This window comes from Ambystoma mexicanum, chromosome 6p (genome assembly GCF_040938575.1).
Source record: "Ambystoma mexicanum isolate Mex_15411 chromosome 6p, UKY_AmexF1_1, whole genome shotgun sequence".
In the NCBI taxonomy this organism is placed as follows: domain Eukaryota; kingdom Metazoa; phylum Chordata; class Amphibia; order Caudata; family Ambystomatidae; genus Ambystoma; species Ambystoma mexicanum.
In genome coordinates this window covers 910,378,434-910,403,791 of record NC_090935.1, presented here as the reverse complement: position 1 = coordinate 910,403,791, position 25,358 = coordinate 910,378,434, and the positions used below count along the sequence as shown (strand labels likewise).

Below are 25,358 nucleotides of genomic sequence, written 5' to 3'. Positions count from 1 at the left end.
GGCATACGCTTACGCCATGAAAAATGCTTGTTCAAGGTGAAAGAGGTCGAATACTTAGGGTACCTGATCTCGGAAAAAGGCATCAGTCCAAAACGGAACCTCATGCAGGCCATCAGTAAAGCTCCGGAACCCACCTGCAAAGAAGAAGTGAGGTCATTTCTTGGACTCGCTGAGTACTATGCCAAATTCATACCAAAGTTTTCAGAAACCACGGCACCCCTCCACGACTTACTCAAAAAAGGGTCGGAGTTTACGTGGCAAGAACCGCAAAAGATTGCGATGGGAAGCATAAAACAACACATCATGGATGCCCCATGTCTTCAACCATTTAATCCAACTTGGGAGACAGTCATCACCACAGACGCCAGTGCGTATGGACTGGGAGCAGTATTAACTCAAAAGAAAGGTGACACGGAACATGTGGTAGCCTTTGCGTCGAAGGCGTTATCGGAAGCGGAACAGAATTACTCCACCATTGAAAAGGAAATGCTGGCGTGTGCATGGGCAGTGGAACATTTCAGAACATACGTGTGGGGCACAAAGTTCAAGCTGCTAACGGACCATAAACCGCTCATCCACATGCTCAGCCCTGGAGGGACCAAAACATCCACACCCAGATTAGCACGCATTGCAGCCAAACTGCAGGAGTACACTTTCGAAGTCCAGCACATTTCAGGTTGGAAAAATACGCAGGCCGACTGCATGTCGCGGCTGCCGGAAGATAAGGATAAAGCAACCACATTCCTACATGGGGAATGCATCGTGGCATCCGTCACGGACTTAAGAGCACCCGACTACCTAGAACTCAGTGAAAGGCACTGGGAGGAAGAGGATGGGAAAGACCCCACCATGACCAGGATTCGAGAATGCATCAAAGAAGGTTGGCCCAGTGAAAAAGCGCTGCCCGAAGGCATGAGACCATATTGGAAAGTGTCGGATGAGCTGTCCGAAATCGAAGGGATCGTCATGAAAACTGATCAAATCATTCCCCCAATAGGTATGAGAAAAACCATTCTCTCCAGGGCTCACGCGGGACACCTCGGCAACACGATGACTCGCCGCAGAGTGAGAGAGGCCTACTGGTGGCCGTCCATGGACCAAGAAATTCGCACCATGATAGAACGGTGTCATGAATGCTTAAACAGCGACAAAAGACTTAAGGTCTGCCAGGCACCCCTGATACCCACAGAAATACCCGAAGCAGTATGGTCCAAAATAGGCATCGACTTCATAGGACCCCTGGAGGCTACGTCGCCTGAACATAGGTATGGCATAGTGCTGGTGGACTACTTATCGAAATGGGTGGAGGCAGAGTTTGTCCCGAATATAACCACCAAGACGGTCATAGAAGTACTCACAGAAATTTTTCAAAGGGAAGGCCTCCCCAAAGAGGTGGTTACGGACAATGGGGTGCAACTGGTCTCTAAAGACATGGAAGATTTTCTAAAAAGAAATCATATCAAACAAAAGAAAGCTGCCCTGTATCACCCTCAGGCCAATGGGCTTGTAGAAAGGGCAAACAGGTTCATAAAGGGCGCCATCCAATTGGCAACAGCTTCAGGAATGGACCCGCTCAAAACCACCAAAGAGGCCTTAGCGGCCCACAGACTCACTCCAAATGGCATCACGCAGGTTTCCCCGTTCAAAATGTTGAGAGGGAGGAGTGTGGCGTCCACGCTGAGTCCACCATGGCTATCGAAAGTACGAGAAGATGAGGCTGTGGACATGTCAGAAGTAGTGTGGCGAATCCAAAGCAGCAAGGCACGTATGAAGTCATGGAGTGATGAGAGAAGGAGGGCCAAACAAGCGCCAGACATAAGAAAGGGAGACCTGGTTAAGATCAGACTACCAAAGAAAGATCAAATCACAGGGTCCCGATACAGTCGACCTTGCCAGGTAATTCACAAAGGAACAAACTACATTCGCACGGAAGACGGGCGCACATGGAACGTTGAAAGAGTAGCACTGTACCAGAGGAGGCAAGAAAGAGAGAGGTCTCCGGAGAGATCATTAGTAGAGACTGAGAAGAACTATGGGAGAAGCGAGGAACGTGAACATGAAGGAGACGACAGAGAAAGGTTAGAACCCGAGATCGAACCGGAAGAACCCGATGCAGACCCGGAACCAGAGCAGCAAGAAGAGTGCGCTGGAACCAGGGAGCGGCCCAGAAGAGAGCACAGAAGACCGGTGAGATACAATGACTATGTTGTACAGTGACCCGATCATCCGTTGGAAAAAGGGAGGTGTGTAGAGAAGTCGCGAGAGCCCTGCTCTCGCGAGATCTCGCCGAAACCGGAAGTCCCGCCCCTGCGCGCTCTGCGCGCATTACGAGCCGGGCCGAGGACGCAGAGAGGAGCGCCCTGCCGGCTCCTCTGAGAACTGGGCCCGCGGCTCAATTAAGAACGTGAGCTGCACCCAGCACCTCCCAGCCGCTTCAGGTCCGTTGGCCTCAGTTCATAGAGACACGCAGTTTGCGTGTATTTGGGCCGGCTGGGAATTCATAAATAAAGCCCTTCCAGCAAACCAGCAAGTCTCCTGTTTTCCATTAATGCAGTATACTACAATGCAATTGTATTCCATTCACTGTGCATGTGTTCTGCATGTAATGTATTGCAGAGCCCACAACAGCAGACGGTTGCTCCTGGGGTGGATTTACTGATTTCTATTAGCTCCCTTTCCATCTTTTAATTGTGCGCCCCCTACAATACGGCTGCCACTCTAAAAAAAATCAAGTCCAGCTGTTGCATAGACACTGATATTATAAACCACGCGTTGGCCGACCCAGCCTTCTCTCCATGGCTTTAATTCACTAGTCATCTCTGCTAATAATTCAACTGTTGCATAAATGACATCGACCATTTGCATTCTATGTGATGCTCCACTGTTAATGTCAGTTCAGACTACCGTCTGCAAAAGGCCCATTGAACCTACAGCGCTTTTTTGTTAAGCCATAACACATGGCAGTAGGCGCTATACAAATACCATATGCATGATAAAGCACAACATGCGGAAGGCTGGTCGCTGCTACGCGCCACATTTGTATTTGTAAAACGCAACTTAAACTAAAACACGTCAACACACTACATTTTTTTTTAAATAACCTGCCTGTTTTCAAGCTTCTGTTTCCTATGTTGAGAAAAAGTTAATTATGTGCACCGTGCAGCTGTAGAACAAGACATTTAAAAGGCAAGTGAGAGCAAGTGCAGTACTCGCCTCACCCAGCCATGGGCTCCGCGGCTGCTCTGCAGTGAATGATGGGAGGATGCGCGCCAAACAGAGACAAGTTTTGGGAAGAAAAAGGGTGCTGTTTCAGATGACGCCAAGAAGGGGGGGGGAATGTATATTTTGCGATCAGGTTATGCATTGGAAAAGTGGGGCAAACGTGCTCGTGGGCAGCAGTACTAATCCAGTGAAATACAAGGAACCTCCCGCCCCTCCTCCAAGGGCAGTTGGTACATCCCACAGTAACTTTGCGAAGATAAATAGTGAAGTTGGCCGCGAGTTGGCGGAGCTGCTGCGTGAAAGTGTGAGCGGCGGTCATCGAGCACAGCAGCCGATTCCATTGCGCTGAACTACTGAGGGGGAGAGTGCACGATGGAAACAGAAGTTGTAAAGCCTGGGACGCTGGAAGAACTGATTCGCATACTTCATGACATTTTCTCCAGTGACAAAGTGAACGTGGAAGAGGTGCAGGCGATCATGGAATCCTATGAGAGCAACCCCCAGGACTGGATGCAGTATGCTACGTTTGACCCCTACAGGTAACTAGCGTGGCGACTCCTATAGCGTACATGTTACAATTCAAGAAATGGTCCACATAGCCCCGGTAAAGTAGTTCGGTTACATGGCTAATCGATAAAAAAAAAGTTGTTGGTGCATTTAATGGCATTAATACAAAATCACAAACCAGTGGCCTGACAGAATTCAAAACATAACCCCCTCCCCAAAAAAAAATACACTGACGTCATGCAATAGCAGGATTTAGTTCAAATACATAAATAATTGTATTTGTTTGTGCAGCGTTATTCGAAGCGACTGTCGCCTCGAATAACATATTTGAGAGTTACTCGTTTTGGGTAGAAACGATGCTTTTTCTGTTCACGCACAAATAGGTAGTTCAGCTAGTCCGTGTAGCGCGGCTTGAAGTGTGCCATGAACGTGGGAGAAACATGTGTGAAAGGGGGTGCAGGGGGGTTGGAAGGGCGGGAGCGGGGCTGCTCGGGGACCTCGGCACTACAGGCTGGAAACTGGGCTATTGAACCCGTCCGTCGTTGCCCCGAGGTGAACAAAAGGGTGTCCCACGCCACGGTGCCTGCTCACAATGTTCTTTAAAACGCACACTGACACTTAATTAAATGCAAAATAGGCAGTTATGTGTTCTCTTTATTTAAGGGCCGCTCATATAATTGCTTTAACAGATACAATATAGCTTTGCAGCCCTGCCTTTGCTACACGCTCTGTTTTCTTGTCATTCTGGGGCGTGTAGTGTTTGACTCATTATAAATCCTTGACAAAGTCCCAGGAAAATCGGGGGAAGGAGGAGGGGTTAGTGCTGCATGAGCAGTCCCATGGTGACATGGGGCTGCACTGTGTGTGCTCGAGGTGCAGACACAGTGGGCTGTGTAAGAGCATGATTTCCATGTACAAGACTCCGGTTGGAGCCAGTTTAAATGCTGATTCGACCGGGGCATGGTAGTAAACCGGCTGAAATGAAGGCGCCAGGAGAGGTGATGCGGTGTGATCCTCTGCAAACCACTTTGCTCCTTTTTGTTTGACTTCCTATGGTGCCACCGTAATGGCCAAAACTCGCATTGCAGTTGCCCATAAGTGTCTCTCAGAACGTTACCCGCCCATTCGCTGGAAAGCCCAGAAAAACACATTGGGGCAATTAATTAACCTTGCTACACGTAGAGACTAACTGCCATGTGTAGCGGTGGAGTTCATAAAGCAGTTCATCTTAGTTTGATGTTAAGAGCTGTCCTGTTCACGTGTACCCTTCAATTCCTGGTTTGGAGCAGAGCATAACCGGACTATCGGGTGAGATGTGAAGTAGAGGCGCTCTTGTCTGCATAGTCTATCCCAATGGGCGTCACTTCGCGCGGGGTCTTATGCCCTGTCACTGAAATGGCAGCGGCGAACTAGGGCTCATATGAAATGACGCAGCGAAGGTGTGTCAGTGACGGGCCGCCCTAGCACCAGGCCGTCCAAATTTAGAAGGCCGGCTTGAGTACCACAACTGCCCCTGGGGTAGCAATGCGTCCACAGCCATGCCGCAGTGCGCCCTCCTTTGCGGAGAGTCGTCTTGGTTGACAGCCAGGTTTAAAGTCGTGACTGGCCTCAGTATCTTTGCGTTGAATGGAGGACGTAAGACGCCACCTATTTATAATGTAAAAAAGTAACATTGCATGCGCCTCCCCAGCCTGAAATCCGGGGAAACTGTCCAGTTGTAACAACGCACTTCTTTACGTATTAGTGGCCACACGTGCATACTGTATGCCACGCACGTGGTTGTTCGGTGATAAGGCCGTTTCACAGTAACCTCAGACTCCCACACGCAGAAAAAAAGGGCCCCGCCTGCGTGGGACAGGCTCTGCGGGTCCCGGCCTGAAGCGCCACGCAGCTTCCCTCGGGCTGTGGTTGTTGCGCAGCAGCCAGACTAGTTGTGGGAGGGCCGAGGCAGCCAATCCGCTGGCACTTCAGGCTTGCCAACCGCTGGGGGCGCGGGGAGGGAGGGGCTCCGAGAGCCAATTGGGTGCGCCGCGGAGCGGGGATGTGGACGCCTCCGGCGGAATTCTCTCCTTTCTCAGAGGCCAGGTGCTGCTGGGCCTGGCCCTCGCATCTCAATATCCGGATTGGACCTGTTCCGAAGAGCCTTCTCAGAGCACAAATAGGACTTGCTTTTCTGAGGGCGGGACCGGGGCCACCTGCTGTGATTTATAGTCTGCGGTTTCTAACCCGAAACATACAGACGAGCTCCCCTTACTTGTGATCTATTCATAGACGCGTTCTGAATCATGTCATTGGGGGCGGCTCTCAAAAATAAAAGTGGGAGGGTGTACATAAAATACCGACGAAAAGTGTTTTTTTTTTTTTACCGAAAACCATGCGTTTTCAAAATAGCTGTGGGGCCGTAGTTCACCTTGGCGGTGCTGCCAATCACGGATGAGAAGGGGAGGGGGGAGGGGGGGGGGGGTAATGGATGTAAATTTAGTCTAGTTCAATCTGGACTCAACCTGGTCCTGCACACGAAGACCGGTGTTTCAAATTGCATTGTGTCCTTTTGAATTTTGCCACGTGTAAACTTGCATTTCCCGTGTACACGAAAAGAAAGTCTCGCTGCTAGCCTCACTTTACAGCTTAAGTTTGCCGCCTCTGTGTAGCTATCTTTACCACTTTAAAAGCAACCCTTTATTTAAAGATAATTGCCATTCTAACCCCACTCTTCATCACAGTCCTTAAATGCGAGTCCTAGTCTACTTCTAGCTAGTGGGGGGCAAATGATTTCCAATGGTGGTACTATTGAATGATAAAGCATCAAGCTAATGTTGGCAATGATGTTTTTTTTAAATGTAATTGGTTATTTAATATCGTGCTTAATACACAGAGGTTTCTAAACCCAGACCTGGGGATTGAACCTGTGTAGTTCCACATCGTTTTACTTACAAGGCGAGCGCGTTGCCCCTGAACGAGGCAGCATCAGATAACATGGGCTCTGAGAAGGGACATTACAGGAGGTGATATCCTGGGATAATTTCCTACAGCATGCAGAACCATTTTGTGCATGTCCCCAGTGTGAAGCCGCCTTATAGCGTCTAGAACGTTGTAGTTAATTGATTTTATCAGCCTTCTTGCGCAAATTGTTGAAATCCATTTTTAGAAATGGCATCTTTTAAATTGTGTTAGATTTAATCCCATTTTAAACTGGGTTGCAGACAAAACTGCCTAGATTGGATCAGTGCAGGCAAGATTTGTATATTTCCACTGTGTGTGTGCTGTTGCCGCATCTGAAGGCAAGTCGAGCAAGACAGCACCTGTTGAATAGGGGGTGGGGGAACTACAATTCCCAGGACCCTTGAAGTTTCCTCCTCCTTTTCTTGTTCAGCAGGCGCGACATCGCCGGTGCGACTGCAGCAAGCTGGTCCTTGTCGGACGCGTCGGCGGTATCGACACAGTAAGGACTACAATCTAAATAGTACTCCGGTTAAGGCAGTGTCCTCCCCGACGGTCTCTTGCAGGATTACCATGAGCAATACGGCTACATTGGGGGAGAGCCCCGCAAAGCCTCGGGGACATTAGAGGTGAGCAAGCATCTGCTCCTTTATTCTGCACAGGTAGTTCTAATAACATGCTTAAAGTACTTTTACTAAATACTAGATCTCTGGTCAAACACGCATTGGAAGTGGCCGAGTATATCTCTGACCATGATGTGGCCATCTGTGCCCTCACTGAAACGTGGCTTCATGAGGCAGCAGGACCCTCTTTTTACTTGCCGCTCCCAACGAATAATCTATATTAGAGGTTAATAGGGAGGACCAAGGGGGAGGAGGGGTGGCGATTTTTTTTTTAAAAAATAGGCTTGACAACGGGAAATCGGAGGTGGATGGTCCTATAGGGTGCAAAACACTATATTTTAAGGTAAGGACATACGCCTCCATAATGCTGATTTGCCGTCCCCCCCACCACCATGCCAGACTTTGTCCCACACCTGAATAGTCTGTTCTTAGCACAGCTTAAAAGCTCCTCCAAATGGATTATAATGGGTGATTTTAATCTGTGGCAAGCAGACACTAATGACGCAGCAGTGATGGAATTAGAAAGGTTTATGGCAAGTATGGGTTACATACAACATATGAGGAACCCACTCAAGTTAATGGCAATATGCTGGATTGGGTTGCCTCATATAACGTGATTTTGAGCAAACACAACATTTCCCTGTGTCCCTGGTCGGACCACTTCTTTATCGAGTTTGATATCTCACAGCAGTCAAAAATAGGGCAATTAAACAAAATTGGTGTGCCTTGAGAAATTTGAAGAGGCTCAACCCCAGGTCAGTCAAGGAGTGGATGCCGCCCCCTACAAGGAATAACTCTCTTGCACACTGCAGAAGATATGGTGGATACTCTCCTGGATGCTCTAGAAAATGCGATTAACACCTTGACACCACCGCTAAAATGCTGGAAGGTGAACAGTCGCACTCAAAATGCCTGGTTCTCAGAAGAACTTAAAGTCTTAAGAGTATGCAAAAGGAAAGATTCCTACCGTTGGAAATCTTCCAGGGCCAAATAAGATAAAGTTAGTTAAATCATCTCAGCTAAAAAGTACAAAGAGGCTGTCATCAAATCTAAGAAAGATTCCTATGACCTACGGATTGCTGAGGCACAGGATGAGTTCAAAGAAATCTTTAAAATTCCAGGAACTAGAGAAACTGTCGATTCATCTTCAGAAAAAATATCTGTAAAGATTTCAGATGGTGTTCCGGCATCCAGGAGGCCAGGTTGGATAAAGTGAAAAAATAAAAACCACCATTCGGGAAGTAAAAGCCCGGGAATCCGTCTACTAGCTCCAATGACGGAGAAGACCAGATTAAAGATCACCTTGGAGTCCCATTCTTTAATTTTAGGAGCATCGCAGAGGATGAATTAAGAATCATCCTGCTCAAACTTAAACCATCATCGTGTAAAGGTGATGTCTTCCCAGCTACAGCTATTAAGGCATGTTCGGAATTACTGATCAGCACCATCACCTGAAGGAAGGCCTTGTTCCTACACGATTGAAGGGAGCTTGGATAACCCCCTTGCTAAAAAAGCAGGGTCTTGATCCACGATCCCCACCAATTATAGGCCCATAACCAACTCCACATTCCAGCAAAACATATTGGATAGGGTAGCGTATGAACAAGTACTGAAACACTATTCTTAATAACTGGCAGTTCGGCTTTCGACCAGGTTTCAGTACTGAATAAGCATTATCGTATTTAAAGTCCAATATGCTGACAAAGATAAACTAAGGCCAAACTTTAATCCTGATGGCTTTGGATCGGTCGGCCGCATTTGATTTAGTAGATCTTCTGTTACTTTTAAATTGATAGCAAGAAGTGGCCAATTTTGGTGATCAAGCCATGTCCTGGATGCACTTGTTTCTGGGAAACGGAACCATGAAGGTATGCAGTAACACAGCAGAGGCACAGCCAGCCCCTCTGAGATTTGGAGTCCAGCAGGGTGCGTGTTCATCGCCAGTTTGATATAATATCTTTACTACACCATTAATCCTGATGCTTGAGGAAAGAAATATCTGCTTCTTAAATTACGCGGATGTCACCCAACGCCTCGTCCCTTTGACGGGCAACTATGAGGAAGATGCCAAATTGGTTAAAGAAATCCATGACCTCATTCAGGATTGGATGTGTATGAGCAGGATGGCTCTCAACCATGATAAAAGTGAATTGATGATCATGGGCTCCAGGCCTAGATTGAATAAGTTGAGTGGAGAATACAAAAGTTTCCAAATTACAGATCATGAAATTCCCACGAAAGATAAGATAAAAACACTTGAAGTCTGCATGAAAGCTCAAGTGAATAGTCTGATTTTGTCCTTGACATATTATATCAGACTGCTCTCACATATCTGCCCATTTTTGTCCCAAAAGAGTGGGGAGGCAGTATTTCGAGTAATTATTACATGTAAAATTGATTATTGTAATCGGCTCCTGATGGGTATTGGAACAGAAGAAGTGGCTAAATTACAGGTAATACAAAATAGCACCATCAGAGCCACAAGGCTAGGGGGTGAGCACATTCGAGAATGTATCCAACACTCGGAGATGCCTCCATTGGCTCCCCATAGAGGCTAGGATTGAGTTTCGGTTACTTGCCATAACTTACAAATGTTTGGCAGGGCAATGCCAACCCTACATGGCACTTAGACTTAAAAAAAAAAAGGGAAACTAGAACTCTCTGATCGGTCAAGAGGGTAGCAGCACCCAGAAACTGAAATGCCATGCCTTCTGAGCTCAGAAGTTGCACGTCCCTGGACAGCTTTAAGAAAACACTTGAAACACACCTATTTAAATAACTATACCTGATGTAATACCAACTCTCTTCAGGTAAATGCTCTTGTTTGTTTTTTGTCTATCATCACCTCATAGGGACCCCATTTCCTGGCACCCGTATGCCTCTGGGCCACTTTGGCGGCGCCTTACAAATAAACATGTTCTTACCCAGCACACTTGAAATATCATTGGACATCACAGGCATAAAGGAGTTAACCCTTTAATCTAAAGAAATACCAGGGATTAACTTTTTTTTGTGGGTGCTGCTTGTGGCACTTGAAAGACCCCACCACCTCCATATCGCCCCCAACTCCACAGGGCCCTGCTGCAGGGAAGAGAATGGATAGTGAGGGAGAAAAGTAGAGAAGGAGCAGGTAATCCAAACACTGAAGGGACTGGAACGTGGGGAAAGAAGCAGGGCAGAAGCCTAAGGGCGAGATTTGGAGTGAGGAAAGGCAAGAGATGAGGTGATGTGAGGGTGAATGGGTACAGAGTGAACAAGGGTAAGAGAATTACTAATAATTATTAATGAGGAAAAAGAGTGAGTGGAAATGCAGGGAAAAGCGGATGAAGGAGAGGCGGAAATAGAGAGCATTGGGGTTGGGAGTGTAAGGGGTATGGTTATAATGTTGGTCTAAAGAGTCGGGGAGAAATGAAGAATGAAGGAGTACAGGAGAAGGGGAGCGAAGGGAGGCTAGTAAGAGGAGTGGAGGAGCAGCAATATAAAGGCAAATGCTGTGTGACGTGGGTAAATGAGGTAGGGAAAACATTGAGTGAAGGAAGGCAGGTTAGTTTGCAAATAGCAGCAAAATGATGAAGATAGCGGGATCTTCATAACAAAAACTTTGGCCGAAATTGAGAAAGAGAAAGGCAGCAGGATTAAAGGAATGAGGCAAGAACATGGGACGACATAGTGTTTAAAGAGCGGGAAAAAAGGGGGGGGCAAAAAAATGCTCTATGGGAGAAAAAGGGAGCATGAGGTAAGAGGGGAGCATATTTGTGATGCGAGGTGGGCAGGTGTTTGCCCTAGCTGCCCACCTATACACGGTCATAGCTGCACTAGAAATATGAACAGGGAAACAATACAAATGCAGCCACTTAGAAAGGTTGTATTGAATGGGCCAAAAAGATCCACATGGTTGACAAAAGTCCCCTTTGAGTGAGTTCTCCGTGTTCACCTATAACAAGTTGGCAGCTAAACTGGCCCAGATCAAATCCAAGTCAAGGAACGGGGCTGGCTGTGTCTGTTGGGTGGCCAACTATCTCGCTTTTTGCAGGACTGTCCCAATTTCATGGGCCCTGCCCTGTGTCTTGTTCATGGCCAGCTCGGGCACGCTCTGACACACTCTGACATTTCTTCGCTGAAGCACAATCAGCTGTCCAAAGTCTTCCCATCTCGCACTTTTCATGTGACCATTAAAAGCGGAGGGAAGGATGTTGCTTTTGCTACTGCTCCTCCAGCACCCCGAGGTTCAGCTTTCGTTCAACCTCCTTTCAATAAACTGATTGGAGGTTGATGACCCAGAAATAGAGATTCCTGTGTAAGGACTGTTGTCCCTTTAAAAGATGAGATTGGTGGGTGATAATAAATAGAAGGTATAGTGATCTATTTGTGGGCCATCCTTTAAAATAGGGATTTCATTCCTTCCTCATTCAAAAGCGGCACAGAGAAAAATACTAATAATGTAATTCAATCTAGCACTGTCTATGACTCAGAGCCACGTAGACCCCACCACCCCCGTAAAACTCCCCGTGCCACATATAAGACGAGAACCAGGCTGGTGTACAGAAAGAATAGATGCTTATTAAATAATAGAAACATTAGTATAGATCACGCCTCCTCACTCCGTGGCCCAAATGCTATTCTTTTTTTTTTAATACAAATTGAACACACTAGTCGGTTCAGGTTAGTACAGATCACCAACTCTTTAACCCCACAATATACACAGCCAAAACACTCTGCTTAGAGTTCACCTTTAATAGCACGTAGCATTTTTAAACATGACAAGATTACAAATAGGGCATACTTACAGAAATGTTTATTTGAATAATATGCACACTTTTACTGAAGGCAAACAATTTCACACATGCAGGGCTCAGCCTTTTTTAATCTCTGTGCGCACTGACATACTAGCAGTTTTGTTTAACTTGATGACATGTAAAATTAGACTGGCGCTGCGATCTTAGCAATGCTGTTAATCTTCTAGCACAACAAATACTTCAGAATACACACTTTTAATTTATCTTTGAAACCCTTTCCCTTCCACCACTTTGCAAGGAAAAATCTCTATTCTTTCAGGAGCCACTTCCTCACTTTCAGTAGAAGGTGCCCTTTAAATCAGGGACTTCATGCTGTTTAATTTTGGGGAAATCGCTGTTCTGTCTCAGCACACACAAACCCAGGTATTCAGTTGATCATTTGGATCCCTCTACTTTAAGGCGGGTTTCAAGGGAATGGGGACACTAGGGAATTTTGTTTTCAATGTACCACTCCCTTTAGGGACTTTTGGGGTTGTCAAAATAAACATAAGTACCTCATTCACACTGGAACAATGTTGATTTCAGCAAAATCACCCTGCCTAATTTGGCTATATGGGAATTAATTACGTTTTTGCTTAATAAAATGGTAAGCATTTATTATTACCTGCCTACCCAATCAAAATTACATCACCTCAATCCTCACAAGACTTTGTTTGGGTTGGACAAGTTACTTACATAGAAGAACAGGTTAGTTACCCATGGTAACGTTCTTTCGACTGGATGTTCGTCCCACATATTCCTTCTCTTTGGTATTTCCTATTATGAGGGCGCTGTGCGTTGATACCGGTCGATGTCCCTTGGAGGCCTCTGTACCGATGTCAGCATTATCACAGGTATAAGTAGTGCGCGCAGCGTCTGTTGCTCAGTTCCGTTTTGAAGCGAAGCATTGTCCTGAGTTAGACAGTTACTACCCTTGAGGAAGCGCATATGGTAACCACAAGAGAAGTTTTACTGCTGGCCAGGATGGGAGGGGCAATAAGGAATACGTGGGAGGAACATCTAGTCGAAAGAACGTTACCATGGGTAAGTAACTTGTTCTTCAAATGGATTGTGTCCTCCCACATATTCCTTATCTTTGATACTCTCCCAAAGCAGTAATGTAATCAAGAGGATGGAGTAAAATTTGAGTCATTAAGTAAACAGAGTGTAGTACTGCCTTTCCAAATTTAGATTCTTGGCTAGTGGAGGAAGCCAGACTATAGTATCTTGTAAAGGTGTGTGCAGATGACCATGTGGCAGCCGCACAAATATCCTTTATTGGAACTCCTCTTTGAAGAGCTGGCGAAGCTGCGATACCCCTGGTTGAATGAGCCCTTGTATGTTCTGGAGGGTCTTTACTGGCCAGATCGTAACATTCTGCAATGGTTAAAATAATCCAGCTAGAGATGTTTTGTTTTGTGATGGTTGGGCTTAATTTATGACCTGTGTAACCCACAAAGAATTGGTCAGTTTGTCTCAATTTAGCAAGTGTGCTAATGTAAACCCAAAGCATACTTTGGATCGAGTCTGTGCAGCCTTTCTTCCTCTTTCCCCAGATGTGGAGAAGGGTAAAAAGATGGCAAGGTTATTTTCTAAGTGATGTGAAATTCAGATGCCACCCTGGGGCGGAATTTAGGCTTCATCTTTTAATACCACTCTGTCCTTGTGAAAGACAGTGTGAGGAGGCTTGCAAGACAAAGCCTGTAGCTCACTCACCCTTCGGGCAGATGTTGTTATTGCCACTAAAAAGACTGTTATGAGGGTAAGAAGTCTTAATGGGCACGAATGAAGACGTTCAGAGGGAATACCCATTAAAAAGTACTAAATTTAGATCCCACAGGGGGACTTGAAAAGGAGTTGGGGGGGGGGGGGGGATAAACATTAGTTAGCCCTTTCAAAAATTGTATTACCAGAGGTGTTTTAAAGTAGGAGACTGAGGAAATGTGCTCAAAAAGTGCTGCTAAGTAACCTTTGATCGTACCAATCTGGAGTCCCAGATTTGGTAAATGGAACAGAAAAGATAAAAAGGGTCAACACTCTTATCTCTACACCAGCTGCAGAACTTATTCCGCCGGCAGCGATATAAAGATTTGGTTGCTGGCCTTCTGGCCGAAAAGCAAAACCTCCATTACGTTGTCTCAATCTTTGTATCTCGGCCTCTCAGAAACCATGCGTGAAGGCTGAGAGTCCTGATATCCGGATGGAGAACCAGACCTTGTTCTCGTGAGAGAAGATCCTCTTTGTGGAAGACGACTCGGAGGACAGATGGACATGTCCAGAAGGTCCGGGTACCACGTTCACCTGGCCCAATCCGGGGCAATTAGGATCCTGGTTCTCCTGAACCTTCTCAACCTCCTTATTACGCGAGGAATGACAGCAACTGGAGGAAACGCGTAGAGGAGTGGAAATTCCCATTCACCCACAAATGCGTCTCCTAGAGCTCCTCGCAGGGAAATTCCCTGGAGCAGTACAGTTTGCACTTCTGGTTGGTATTGGTCGCGAACAGATCCATTTGATGGGTTCCCCAAAGGGTGAAGATCTCTTGAAGGACTTCCTAAGCTAGTTCCCACTCTCGAGACTGTGCTCTGCCTGCTCAGAGCGTCCACCGTCATGTTCTTCTCTCCGGCCAGATGAACTGCTGATAGAGATTCCTTCTTGTATCCCCCTGAACCAGAGCTGCATTGCCTCTCTGCACAGTGGTAGTGACCCTATACCTCCTCTTTTGTTGAGGTAGTACATGGCAACTGTGTTGTCCGTCATTATCAGGACATTCTTTCCCCATACAGATGACAGAAAGGCCTTCAGCGCTAGTCTGATTGCCCTCAGCTCTAAAATATTGAAATGTAGTTTGGACTCCAATGGAGACCAACGAACGCTGATGGTCAAATCGTAGGTATGGGCTCCCCAACCTACGAGTGAGGCGTCCGTCACTACTGTTATCTCTGGCCATGTTTTCCCGACAGACCCACCACTGAAGGTCCAGTGAGACTGTTCAGGATTTGTAGATCTGACATCCTTCCTGAGAACTGTGACCACTTCATCCTGAGAGCCCATTGGAGAGATTTCATTCTCAGGCGAGCTTCTGGCACCAGAAAAAGGCAGGATGCCAGGGGACAGAGCAACCACAAAAAATCATAGGCTGGAAGATGTTGGGCATTTTGGAATTTTGTCACCATCTGTAGAATGTCTTGAGCCCTCACCTCTGATGGCGAAGCTTTTCCTGGGGATGCATCCAGGACTGCTCTGATAAATTGGAGTCTTTGTGATGGTATCAAAGTTGAGGGAGAAGCCCAGTCTGTGGAGGGAGTGTCAAGCGTAATGTAGATGATCTAGGTCTTGTTCCGGGGAATTGGCCCTGATCAACCAATCTTCTAGGTAGGGGTAGATGTGAATTCCCCCTCTCCTGAGACTCGCTGCCACAACAGCCATTACCTTGGTGAAAACCCTCGGGCGGGGGTTAGCCCAAATGGTAGAAGCCAAAACTGATAGTGAGAGTTGCCAATGGCGAACGTCGGGTACTTTCTGTGCTTGTGTTGGATTGGCACATAAAGGTAAGCATCCTGAAGATCCAGTGATGAATCTGGAGGGCCTGAAGGCTCTGAGAAATGGTTACCATCTTGAACTTGTCCTTCCTGAGGAACTTATTCAAGTCTCTTAAGTCCAAGATGGGTCTCAATCCTCCGTCTTTTTTCGGAATTGGAAAATACAGGTAGTACCAACCCATGTTCCTCTCCGCTACAGGTACTGGTTCTATAACCTTCAAAGAGTTGTTCCCCGGTGGATGACTCTGAGGTATGTGCAGCAAGGGCAGGCAGTAACCTTGGACAATTGTCTCCAATGCCCAAGCATCTGAAGTAATAGCCTAACATACTGTCAGATGTTGTGTTAATCTGCCTCCTCCTGCTGTCTCGTGATGTAAGACCTCAGAGGTTTTGGGGCAGCTGACGCAGATGCCGAGGGTAAAGTAGCACCCGTTGTTGCAGTATTAGTACCTCTATCCCGTCCATCACGGGGGAATCGTCTTTGTCCTCTTTGAGCTGGCTGTCCTCTGCCTCTTCCGAATGCGGAATAATAGCAAAAGGACCTACCCCTCCAGGGCACGCCTGTGGGGCAGTTTGGATTTTGCCTTATCGCAGCTCCAAGGGATGTGGCTGCCACCTTGGAAGTTTGCAGCTTCTCCAAACTTTCATCCGCTTTACTCCCAAATAAATGTATCCTGTCAAAGGTCATGTTGAGAAGTCTGGACTGTACGGGGCAAATCCTTTCCTTCCGCAACCACGCAAATCTGCAGATAACTGTACTAGCTGCCATGGCTCTGCTGATGCTGTCAACAGAGTCGAGACCGGCCTGGAGGGATTAGCACATGGCGTCCTTTCCATCCTTGATAAGGTTCAAGAAACCATTGCTTTCCTCCCCATTCGGGGATATGGTCAGCCGCCATCGAAACACAATCCCAGAGGGTATGTGTAAACCTTGCTAGCGTGCATGTGGCATTAGCAAATTTTAACACTATTCTACCGGCCGAGAACCTTCTTGGCCATGGCATCATACCTCCTTGTCATCACAATCTTGCGGGATTGTGGAATAAGCATTTTGTTTGCCAGAAGAAGTTGCAGCCTGTACTACCAGGATTTCTGGTGATGGGTGCTTCGAAAGATAGAGGGTCCAAAGTCGATTCTCTAGTTAGCTATTTAATCTTTTATTAACTGCAGGGAAAACCTCCGGTGTTTCCCAGTTGGATGATACACTCCTATGTAGAGCATTGTGAAATGGGACAATGGGGTATTTCTGTGGTCCTTTGTCGAGTATATCAGTTAGGTCATCCTGCTCAAACAAGTGTGGGTCCAGACCACCCCATGTACTCCATCACCCTAGTCATAACCAGTCTATAATTCCCATCAGCATGATCTCCTGGATCAGCTCTTCCGAATTCAACTTCAGGGGAAGTGTAAATGCCACTTGCCTCATGTAGAGAGTCCTGCAGATGTTTCATTCAGGATTCTTCTGACACAAGTTCTTCTGGAACGGAAGGATTCCCATATTCAAGACCAAAAGGTCTTTCCTCTTCAGATGATTCTCCATCCTCCTATATTGAGGAGTGAGTTTTAAAATATTCTTAATGAGGTTGTGGAGTGTATATTTTCTCAAAGGTGGAAGAAGGCGCTATAGCTTTCATAATTGGAGCTGAAATAGTTGATGGCATCAGCAGCTTCAACGAAATTGTCTAATGCTTCGACTTCTCTGAAGTAGTTGATGGGATCGACACCAATGTGGATGTCTTCGACGAAAGTATCAAAGGTATTGTCTTGTACGGCGTCAATTACTTCTCCTTCGATGAGGGTGTCGAAGATGCACTCTTCAGCTTTGCCGTATGGGTTGATAGTGATGACCTCTTGTGCGTCACAGAGGCTTTCTCTCGACTCAAAGGTTTTCATGCTCATGGAGTTTCCACAGCCAAGTTCGAGGAGTCAATGCTCCTGTGCTTTCCAGGTGTTTCGCCTGGGGTATCGCCTCTAGGTGTCTTCGAGGGGGACAAGGCCACATTCTCGAACACCTTTTAAAATACTTTTTCAGAATTCCTCCCACTTTGCCGGGCTACTGTGTTTCAAGGGACAAATTACCCTCTCTGGTGAACTAGACGAGGACGGCGACCTATGTCGCCTTTTCTTGCCATGTCTCGAAGAGGAAGAATGATGCGATCCACTTTGAGAACGTGATCGGGAGTATTCTTTTTTTTTTTTTTTATGATGAGTAGACGAAGGCCTCGACTTGTTGGAAGATTTGCGTTTGGAAGGGCCAATGGATTTCTGAGGCTTATCTCTCTCCAACTTCCCTCTGCGCTCCCTCAAGGCCTTGGCCGTCATTGACATGGACGCGTCGCATTCGGAAAAAACGGATGCTCTGCCCCAAGGCACTACAGACAGACCTGTGTGGATCCGTCATGGACATCTTAGCCCGGCAGGTGCAGCGTTTTTTGAAACCGGACTGAGGCCTAGATGGAGCTGATGAGGCCATCTCGTCAAAGACAAGTAAAAATGTTTACAGGAAATTTGAAGGAAATCGAATTACACGGAACCGAGCAACGGATGCTGCACGCACTACTTGTACCTGAGATGACATCAGTACGGAGGCCTCCGAGGGACATCGACTCGACAGGTATCGATGCACAGTGCCCTCTACTGAAATTTCTTTTTCCGAGGCAGTAAGTTGGATATTAGGAAATATCAAAGATAAGGAATACGTGGGAGGACACAATCCATTTGAATGTCTCTTCTTTTGGTGCTCAAGAAAGGCATAATTTCTGAACCATCTCTTTGGTAAAATGGGGATCTGGCCAGGCACTCCAGTCATGGATAGCCACCAGTATTCATCCTTCTGTTTGTCTCTCCTTGCAAGGACCCCAGCCTCTGTCTCATTCCTGGTCAATTTTAATTATGCAGCAATTTTCAGTAATTCCACCCAGGTAGTTTCAGGTAGTTGTCCCAGGCAATGTTAATTTACATCCATATTTCAATAGTTGCACCCAGAGGACTTTTAGTCAGCTCTTTTTCTCCCATTGTGCGACACCTTTTAACTTCAAAACCACACCTCCAAAATATTAAAATGAGGAGGTGCTAGCTTATTGACAATTAATTTTGAGTGACCCCCTACAGACCTCTCCATGCCCGAGGCCCAACCTCTCGCTGGGGATATCCTCCCGGAGTTATGAAACTTAAACTATGGGAGGGATGAATCCACCCACTGGCTTTTCATTTTTCCACATGTCAATTTTTCACTGGCAAAGTTCTGATCGGGATGTGGGGAGACTTTTTTATTTTAGAACTAAACATAATATGTTTTTAGATTAGTCTCATCATGCCTCATGCCACACTATGTTCCATTTTGGCATTAGGTTGTATGTTCAAATAGCAATTGTTCACAATGTACTGTAATCAAGCAAAAATGTTCTAGGCTGATATCTAATTTAATAGGCTACCACCTCCCAGACTTCCAGCCTTGCAACATTTTATGGGGAGCTACGAACGCATTTTAGGTTGTAGCTTGAGTTCCGAAGGTCGAATGCGATAAACTTTAAAATGATAGTTAAGATATTTTTCTGTGACGTACGGATCTAAAAATAATTGTCAAAATATGCTTTTCCGTGTAAATATATATCAACATAATTACATGCATATGATTCTGCCCATCAAAACGCACATTGTTTAGTTTCACCCCAAAAAATTAAATCTGGGCTCTCCCCCATTGTTCACTTTAGCCTAGTGTTAAGTCATTAATCAGTCCTGCAAAGTCAGAAGTCGGCAGGAGGGGTCTTATCGTTAGGTAGTTCCGCAACATGTCATCTGTCATTCAAGGCCACACCACAAATCAAATTGAAATCCTTAGTTTTTAAAAATATTTTCCTTCCATTAGTGGGTCTTCTGTTTATCTCTGGGGTAATCTGCTACCTCATAAATAGCCTGGCCCAATCTCCACACACTAATCTTAGCTCTATGAGCTTCAAAAAGATCTTTAGGGAGATGGATGTTTGGGGTGGTGTGTGGGGGGGGGGCGGGGAGGGACCAGCTCTGGGCCAGTGAATCTCACGAGAAAGGTCTATATGGGCTAAACACATTTTTCTCCCCCCATAAACAGAAAGATGATGTTTTCAAACCTTGCTATTGCATTTTCACATGAGGCCTTTTCATAACTCTCATCATGACATCCATGTCCACTTCACTTTATGATCTACATTTGAGTGGTTTAGGCCAGTGAGTTTCACTGGTAACGGTTCCTTTCCTTCCAAACTGTAGAATGGCCACATTGCAAGGCTTCCTGTGTTGAAAGGTAGGCCTCTAGTTTTGGTGTTTTGACAATTGCAATATAAGGCCCATTTTGTACTCTTTATTTTCAATTGTAAAACAGCATCTTGATGTGGCAGTGGAGAAAGAAATACTGCCTTTTTGTCAGTCCACTATGTGTTTTTGAATTAAAAAACGATTTCTACACTTTTAGGCCAAACGTATCCAAATCCAGGTTCCCTTTGTCTTGGGCTGAAAATACCCAACAGAGGGGAGTATGACAGGGCATGCTGTGAAAAATAATGGCTCAAGCAGATTGCCATACATTGAATTCTGTCACTGTAAATACCTTTTTTAAAACCAAATGATATTGTTTTTAGGTCCACATTCCTTTGCATGCTGCTGCTGCAGCAATCAGGATGGGGAAAGTAAAGCTAAACGTGTCTTTTTGCTTGACCTATTTCTATAACCATGTATACGAGGCAGGTTCTTTTCTTTTATGATGTCTGTACTTTTCAAGGCATTGATAGAAAAATGAATAATTTAGTTTTTGGAAATCCAAACCTTCACTGGGAAGATATGTAATCAAGTGCTTAAATCTCAACCTGTGTCCAACTACTGATTTCACCTCTTTAATGAAATGTGTGATCCCGGGCAAATCATTTAACCTCGCTGTGCCTGATCTGCTGACATTGGGTGTTGCTAGAAGTGTTTTAGTTTGCAATTTTTCCTATGAAGGAAAAACCCTCATGTTATACTAAACTATTGGGATGTTGCATATTAATAATAGTGACTATTTTATATATCACACCTTATTCTCTTGGTTTACACGTGAAATCTTCTTTTAGTGTCTTTACTAATGTGTCTTAGAGTACTGAAGTCTGATGTCCCCTCTTGAAATGTTATTTACTGTGAGGCTGCTTCTGACCATGTGAATCCATATTGGGCAAATTAGGTTTCCGAATATCTTTAGCTTGACAGGTCCAGAAGATAAGTTGGTATCAGTGCCTTGTATGCCTAACAGTCCCACAGTGCTGTGATTTTTGCGCTCTGTGGTGGGGGGGAAATTGGGGGGCCCCTATTTTGGCAGTCTTACTGCACAGCAACATTTCTTTCTTTCAAGGCATTACATGTGCACTTTCCCATTGTGTGCATGCTACAGGCTGGTTGCGGTCACCTTAACTGAAGTCTTTAAATGTATGCTTTACAATGTATGCATCCATCAGTGTTATCACCTCCTCCTTTTTATACTTTGCTCTGTCAGCAGGGTGCTAACGCAGATTAAACTAATTAGTAACTTTTCAGTGGTAGTTTTGAGGGGTCAGAAATGCGAGACGGACACTAAGTTGTAGTTTTCTCAATGCTCGCCATTCATGAAAATAAAGAGGGGTAAGATAAATGCTCATCTTTCCCTATCCTAACGAGAATGTTCCTATATAACAAACTAAAGAAGATTGTCCAAAAGTATCTGACCCTCACACTAATACATACAAGGTACATGTGTTTTGTCTTCAGATCAACAAAACAGTGCAAACGTTAATTTCCTAGTTCTTAGAAATTACTCCTTGTGACCAGGGTTGGACTCCTTTCCCCTGGAACAATTCAGAAATACCCTTGGCAAAGTTCTGTTCAGTTAAACGCATGTCTTTTCCATCAAATGCGTCCTTCCGCTTGGTAAAGCAAATGTCTCTTCCACAAAACACCTGTTCAAAACCCAAAGCAATTGTTTTCCTCCACACCATATCATTCTCAGGATGTAAAGCAAATGCTAGAATATCACAACACTTCTACCTTTTGTCAGGATAGCTAAGCAACTTTCTTGTAATGCAACAGTTTGTCAAGATGATAAAAGTATAAATACATAATTTCTACAGTAAATAATTGGTTGTCCTTATATTGAATTGGCGGCATTACAATAAGGGTTTTGATAGGGTTGCTTCCTGCTAACCAACCTTTGACAGTTGATAGGTCGTCGGGATATGCGCCAGGCTGATAGAAGTGGGAGAGAGGCCCATAGATTGCCATTTGTTCCATTAAAGAAGTTACCATCCCTCATTCTGAGGCAATGAGACAGGGAAATCTCTTTCTACTTGACCCTGTAGGGGAGCTCATGTCTGTGTGTGCTTTTAGGGGAAATTGCAGATGTTCTCTTTATGTTGGCGTCGTCTAATGAATAGTCAGTATTCCCCAATTATAGGTCACATGCTAAAGACCATGTATGAAATGAATTGCCTTCTATTTGTTGAGATTTTAGCTAATGTTAACGTGTTTTCTGTTTCCACCAGGAACGCGCTTGAGTTATTCTACATGGAGTCTTTCGGCTTACTGTGTTACTGCACATGCCTGAAAGACTGGTTGTATTCTTATAGAACTTTAATGAATCTGGGAATATCCTGCTTGCGTGTTGAACTGCAATCTCGTGTCTTTGTTTTGCCGTTCCCATCCTCCCTTATTTCACTTTAACCATGACACTAACTGTCGGCTACCGTCTGAGCTTGGCACAGATCTGTATTTCTGTGGATTCAGCTCTTTGAGTTTTAAAAAGATGGCTGCCCAATTAGTTTCTATGTTAGTGAGCTATATCCGTGTGTCGTTCATGTTGCATTCAACTTCTACATTGATCATGTTAGTACTGTTCATGTCTTATGTTTGCTATATTTATATTCATGTATAAATGCATATATTACCTAGTCTGTTGTGAGGAACTAATGGTGGCAACAAGTAAGACAGACCAAAGTGATCACAGTTCAAGAGTGTTTATTGAACCATGAAGTGCAGGTTGGAAAAATGTCTAATCTAAGATGGGAACAAGCGTCAACCCATCAAATGAAAAATAAGGCAGTCCTAGTGGCGTCATGTCAAAACAAAAGGACCTCTTCTAAGAAACCTATTACCAAGCCTCACAACTAATACAAAAAGAGGTGTGGGATAGTTTTCAAGAAAAGAAAGAAGGGTTCTCAAATATGTCAGGATGCGGTAGCCTGGGTCTCCCTTCCCCACGTTTTGGACACAAAGTAAGATGGGAGCTTGGAGCACAGTACAGTCTCGGGCTTCTCCAGCACGAGACGACAGTTCCAGTGGCAGTTCACAGGACCGTCCACGGCCAGGTCTTGGTTCCTTTGAAAGTCTCTTTCCTTAGTGGTATGACGTATTCGAATAAGAAAAACAAAAGTTCCTTTGAAAGTTCTTGTAGGGTGATAATGGTTCACCCCTTGATCCCCTCCCCTCTTCTGGGCACTGACCCTTCTCAATTGTATTCCACAGTTCAGATGGGGTGATGGTTTCACCCCTGGTTCCCCCTCTTCTGAGTGTTGATATCAGTTCTTTTCTTACTCGAAGTTTGGATGATCGCTTCACCCTTGGATTCCCTGTGCTGGGCTCCGACCACTCTCAATTCCTAGCCTCCCTTCACCGGGTTTACTATGGCTCTCGATCAGGGTGATAATGGCTCACCCCTGTGTCACCCTCTTCCGGGCACTGACCCCTCTTTACTTTCAATGTTCTCCGTTTTACACAGTTCAATGTTTGTGGGATTCACCTCCCTTTCTTTCACACTGCCTGTGGATCAAAGTCTTTCAATTGTACAGGGATTTTTCTTGACCCTCCGTTTGACCACTTTGACCTATTTCACTGGCCCTCCTACGGCCTTCTGGTAATTGTAGTTTTGTTCAGATAGGGATTGACCAGAATCTCTTGAGTTTAGCACCCACGTTGTGCCGGTTTACCTCTGTTTCTGGTCCTCCTTTTTCACTCTTTACAGTGCTTTCATAGTTCATCAAATTTGGTTTTAAAACTCGCCACTTTGCGATTCTCGCTCAACACAGCCCGGTTGTTTTTGGTTCTCCCTTGACTCAATGGCTGTGATGAACTGCGTGGCTTTTGGCTTCTCTGGAGTCAAGGCCGATACTACGGGCGCGGGAACTTCCCTCTCTCCTGCTTATCGGCGTAAGCGTGTACCGTTGACATCTGCTGCAAAAGACTTGTGTTATTATTTGCTGTCTTAGGCTTTCTTCCTCGAAGGTTCTGCAGGTGTGGTACGAAAAGGGCAAGGTCACTTCTCTCCTCGCCACTCTCTCGACTCCTGCCGCCATTTCTACTTCTCTTGAACTTCCACGCCTGCTTAGCCGTCTCGTTGTGCTGTCTGCCATGCTTTCCTTGCTCATATTGTGCTCTTCTGCTCTTCTGATACACCTTTCTATCCCTCGGCGGAAAAGGAAGGGCCATGTATGGGATTTAAGTTAATTGCCTGACTTGGCCTGACCCTTGTGTTGGGACATGTCAGGTAAGATGTTCATGTCGGAAAGGGCGGAGTTAAAGAATTCTAATATCCTATGGGATATGATGGGGAAGGTTTGAGAAATGGATGAGAATGATCAGGATGAAGAACAGAACATAGGGGGATTGTGGGAACAGTAGTATTCTGTCATAGTAAATTGGGATTTTGGAAGAAGACAATCAGAGGGACGGATTGGTAGGGTTTGTGGGGTAAGTGGGAATAGCTGGGGTCGTGACATGATCAAAGGGGATTGTGGGAATTGTAGTGTTTTTGTCTGATCAGGTTGGGAGTGTGGAAATAATAATCAGAGGGACGGGAAAAGAAGGATGGGGAGTATTCGAATGGCGACCGGTGAAACAAGGGAGTTGTGCTTTTTTGGGTGTGTATGGGAGAATTTTCATTTTAGTGCTTAATTCCTACCACCTGAGAGACCACAAGCTCTTTTTCTGGACTGGGGAATATTTAATTTTAACCTTGGAGTGTGTGAGACCTTTTTCTCACTCTTGTGTTTTTACCTGTTCTGGATTTCTGACAAACTCCATAGGCCTCTTCTTTTTGTATGGTGACCCACAGCACCTTGAGTGCAGTGTCACATAAATCCTTTTAGATTTCTCATAAGGTTTAAATACCTTTTTCTTGTGTGAACCACAGAGCCCAAGAATAGTAAAGTAAAATTGACTTTACTTACCTTTTCTCTTTCTAGGTCCAGCACACTCCATTTTATGTGGAGTGCTGGGGGGTTACCTAGTAGCTCCTTAACCTACATTCTAAGGTAACATTTTTATGTTGCCCTCACTACTTTACTGGCTGGTGGCAGTGTTTTTTTTCCTAACATTGTGCTTTTCTACCGCAGGCTGAACCCTCAGCTGCAGTACAGCACCCACGGGTGACCATTTTGTCAAAATGGCCCATGTCTTCTTTTTCACCAGTTTCTGTTTGTGAGGTCTTTCTTGGGTTTTACTCTGTGTGTTGAGACAGGTTTGAGCCTTTTGTTTGTCTTGCCTTTGGCGGGCTTCAGCCCTGAAGCCCGCCTCTGGCTCCAGTGTGTCTGGAAGGACAGGATGTGAGGGAGGGTCCCGAAACTCCCCTGTCCTTTGTCTCTTAGGAATGCCTGAATCCAACTAGTACTGATTGGCTGCCTGTCCTTTCAGGACAGCCCCCCCTCACCCCGCTGCGTGATTGACAACCTAGGCTGTGCATGAATTAAAGAAATGTGATTAAAAGGTGAGGGTTTTAG

At 45.5% G+C, this 25,358-nt stretch overlaps 1 protein-coding gene across 2 annotated transcripts in view; it reads left to right on the top strand.

Moving 5' to 3' along the window:
- Positions 1–3,492: 3,492 nt before the first annotated feature.
- CDO1 (cysteine dioxygenase type 1) overlaps positions 3,493–25,358 on the top strand; it is a 125,393-nt gene continuing 103,527 nt past the window's right edge. The window contains exon 1 of one of the 2 annotated variants that reach the window (XM_069625532.1): positions 3,493–3,761. In XM_069625532.1, the coding sequence (XP_069481633.1) occupies positions 3,595–3,761 (167 nt within the window). In that variant the 5' untranslated portion in view covers positions 3,493–3,594. Of the gene's footprint in view, positions 3,762–7,112; positions 7,299–25,358 lie in introns of those variants that run through there. The other variant, XM_069625533.1, reaches the window with a different exon arrangement.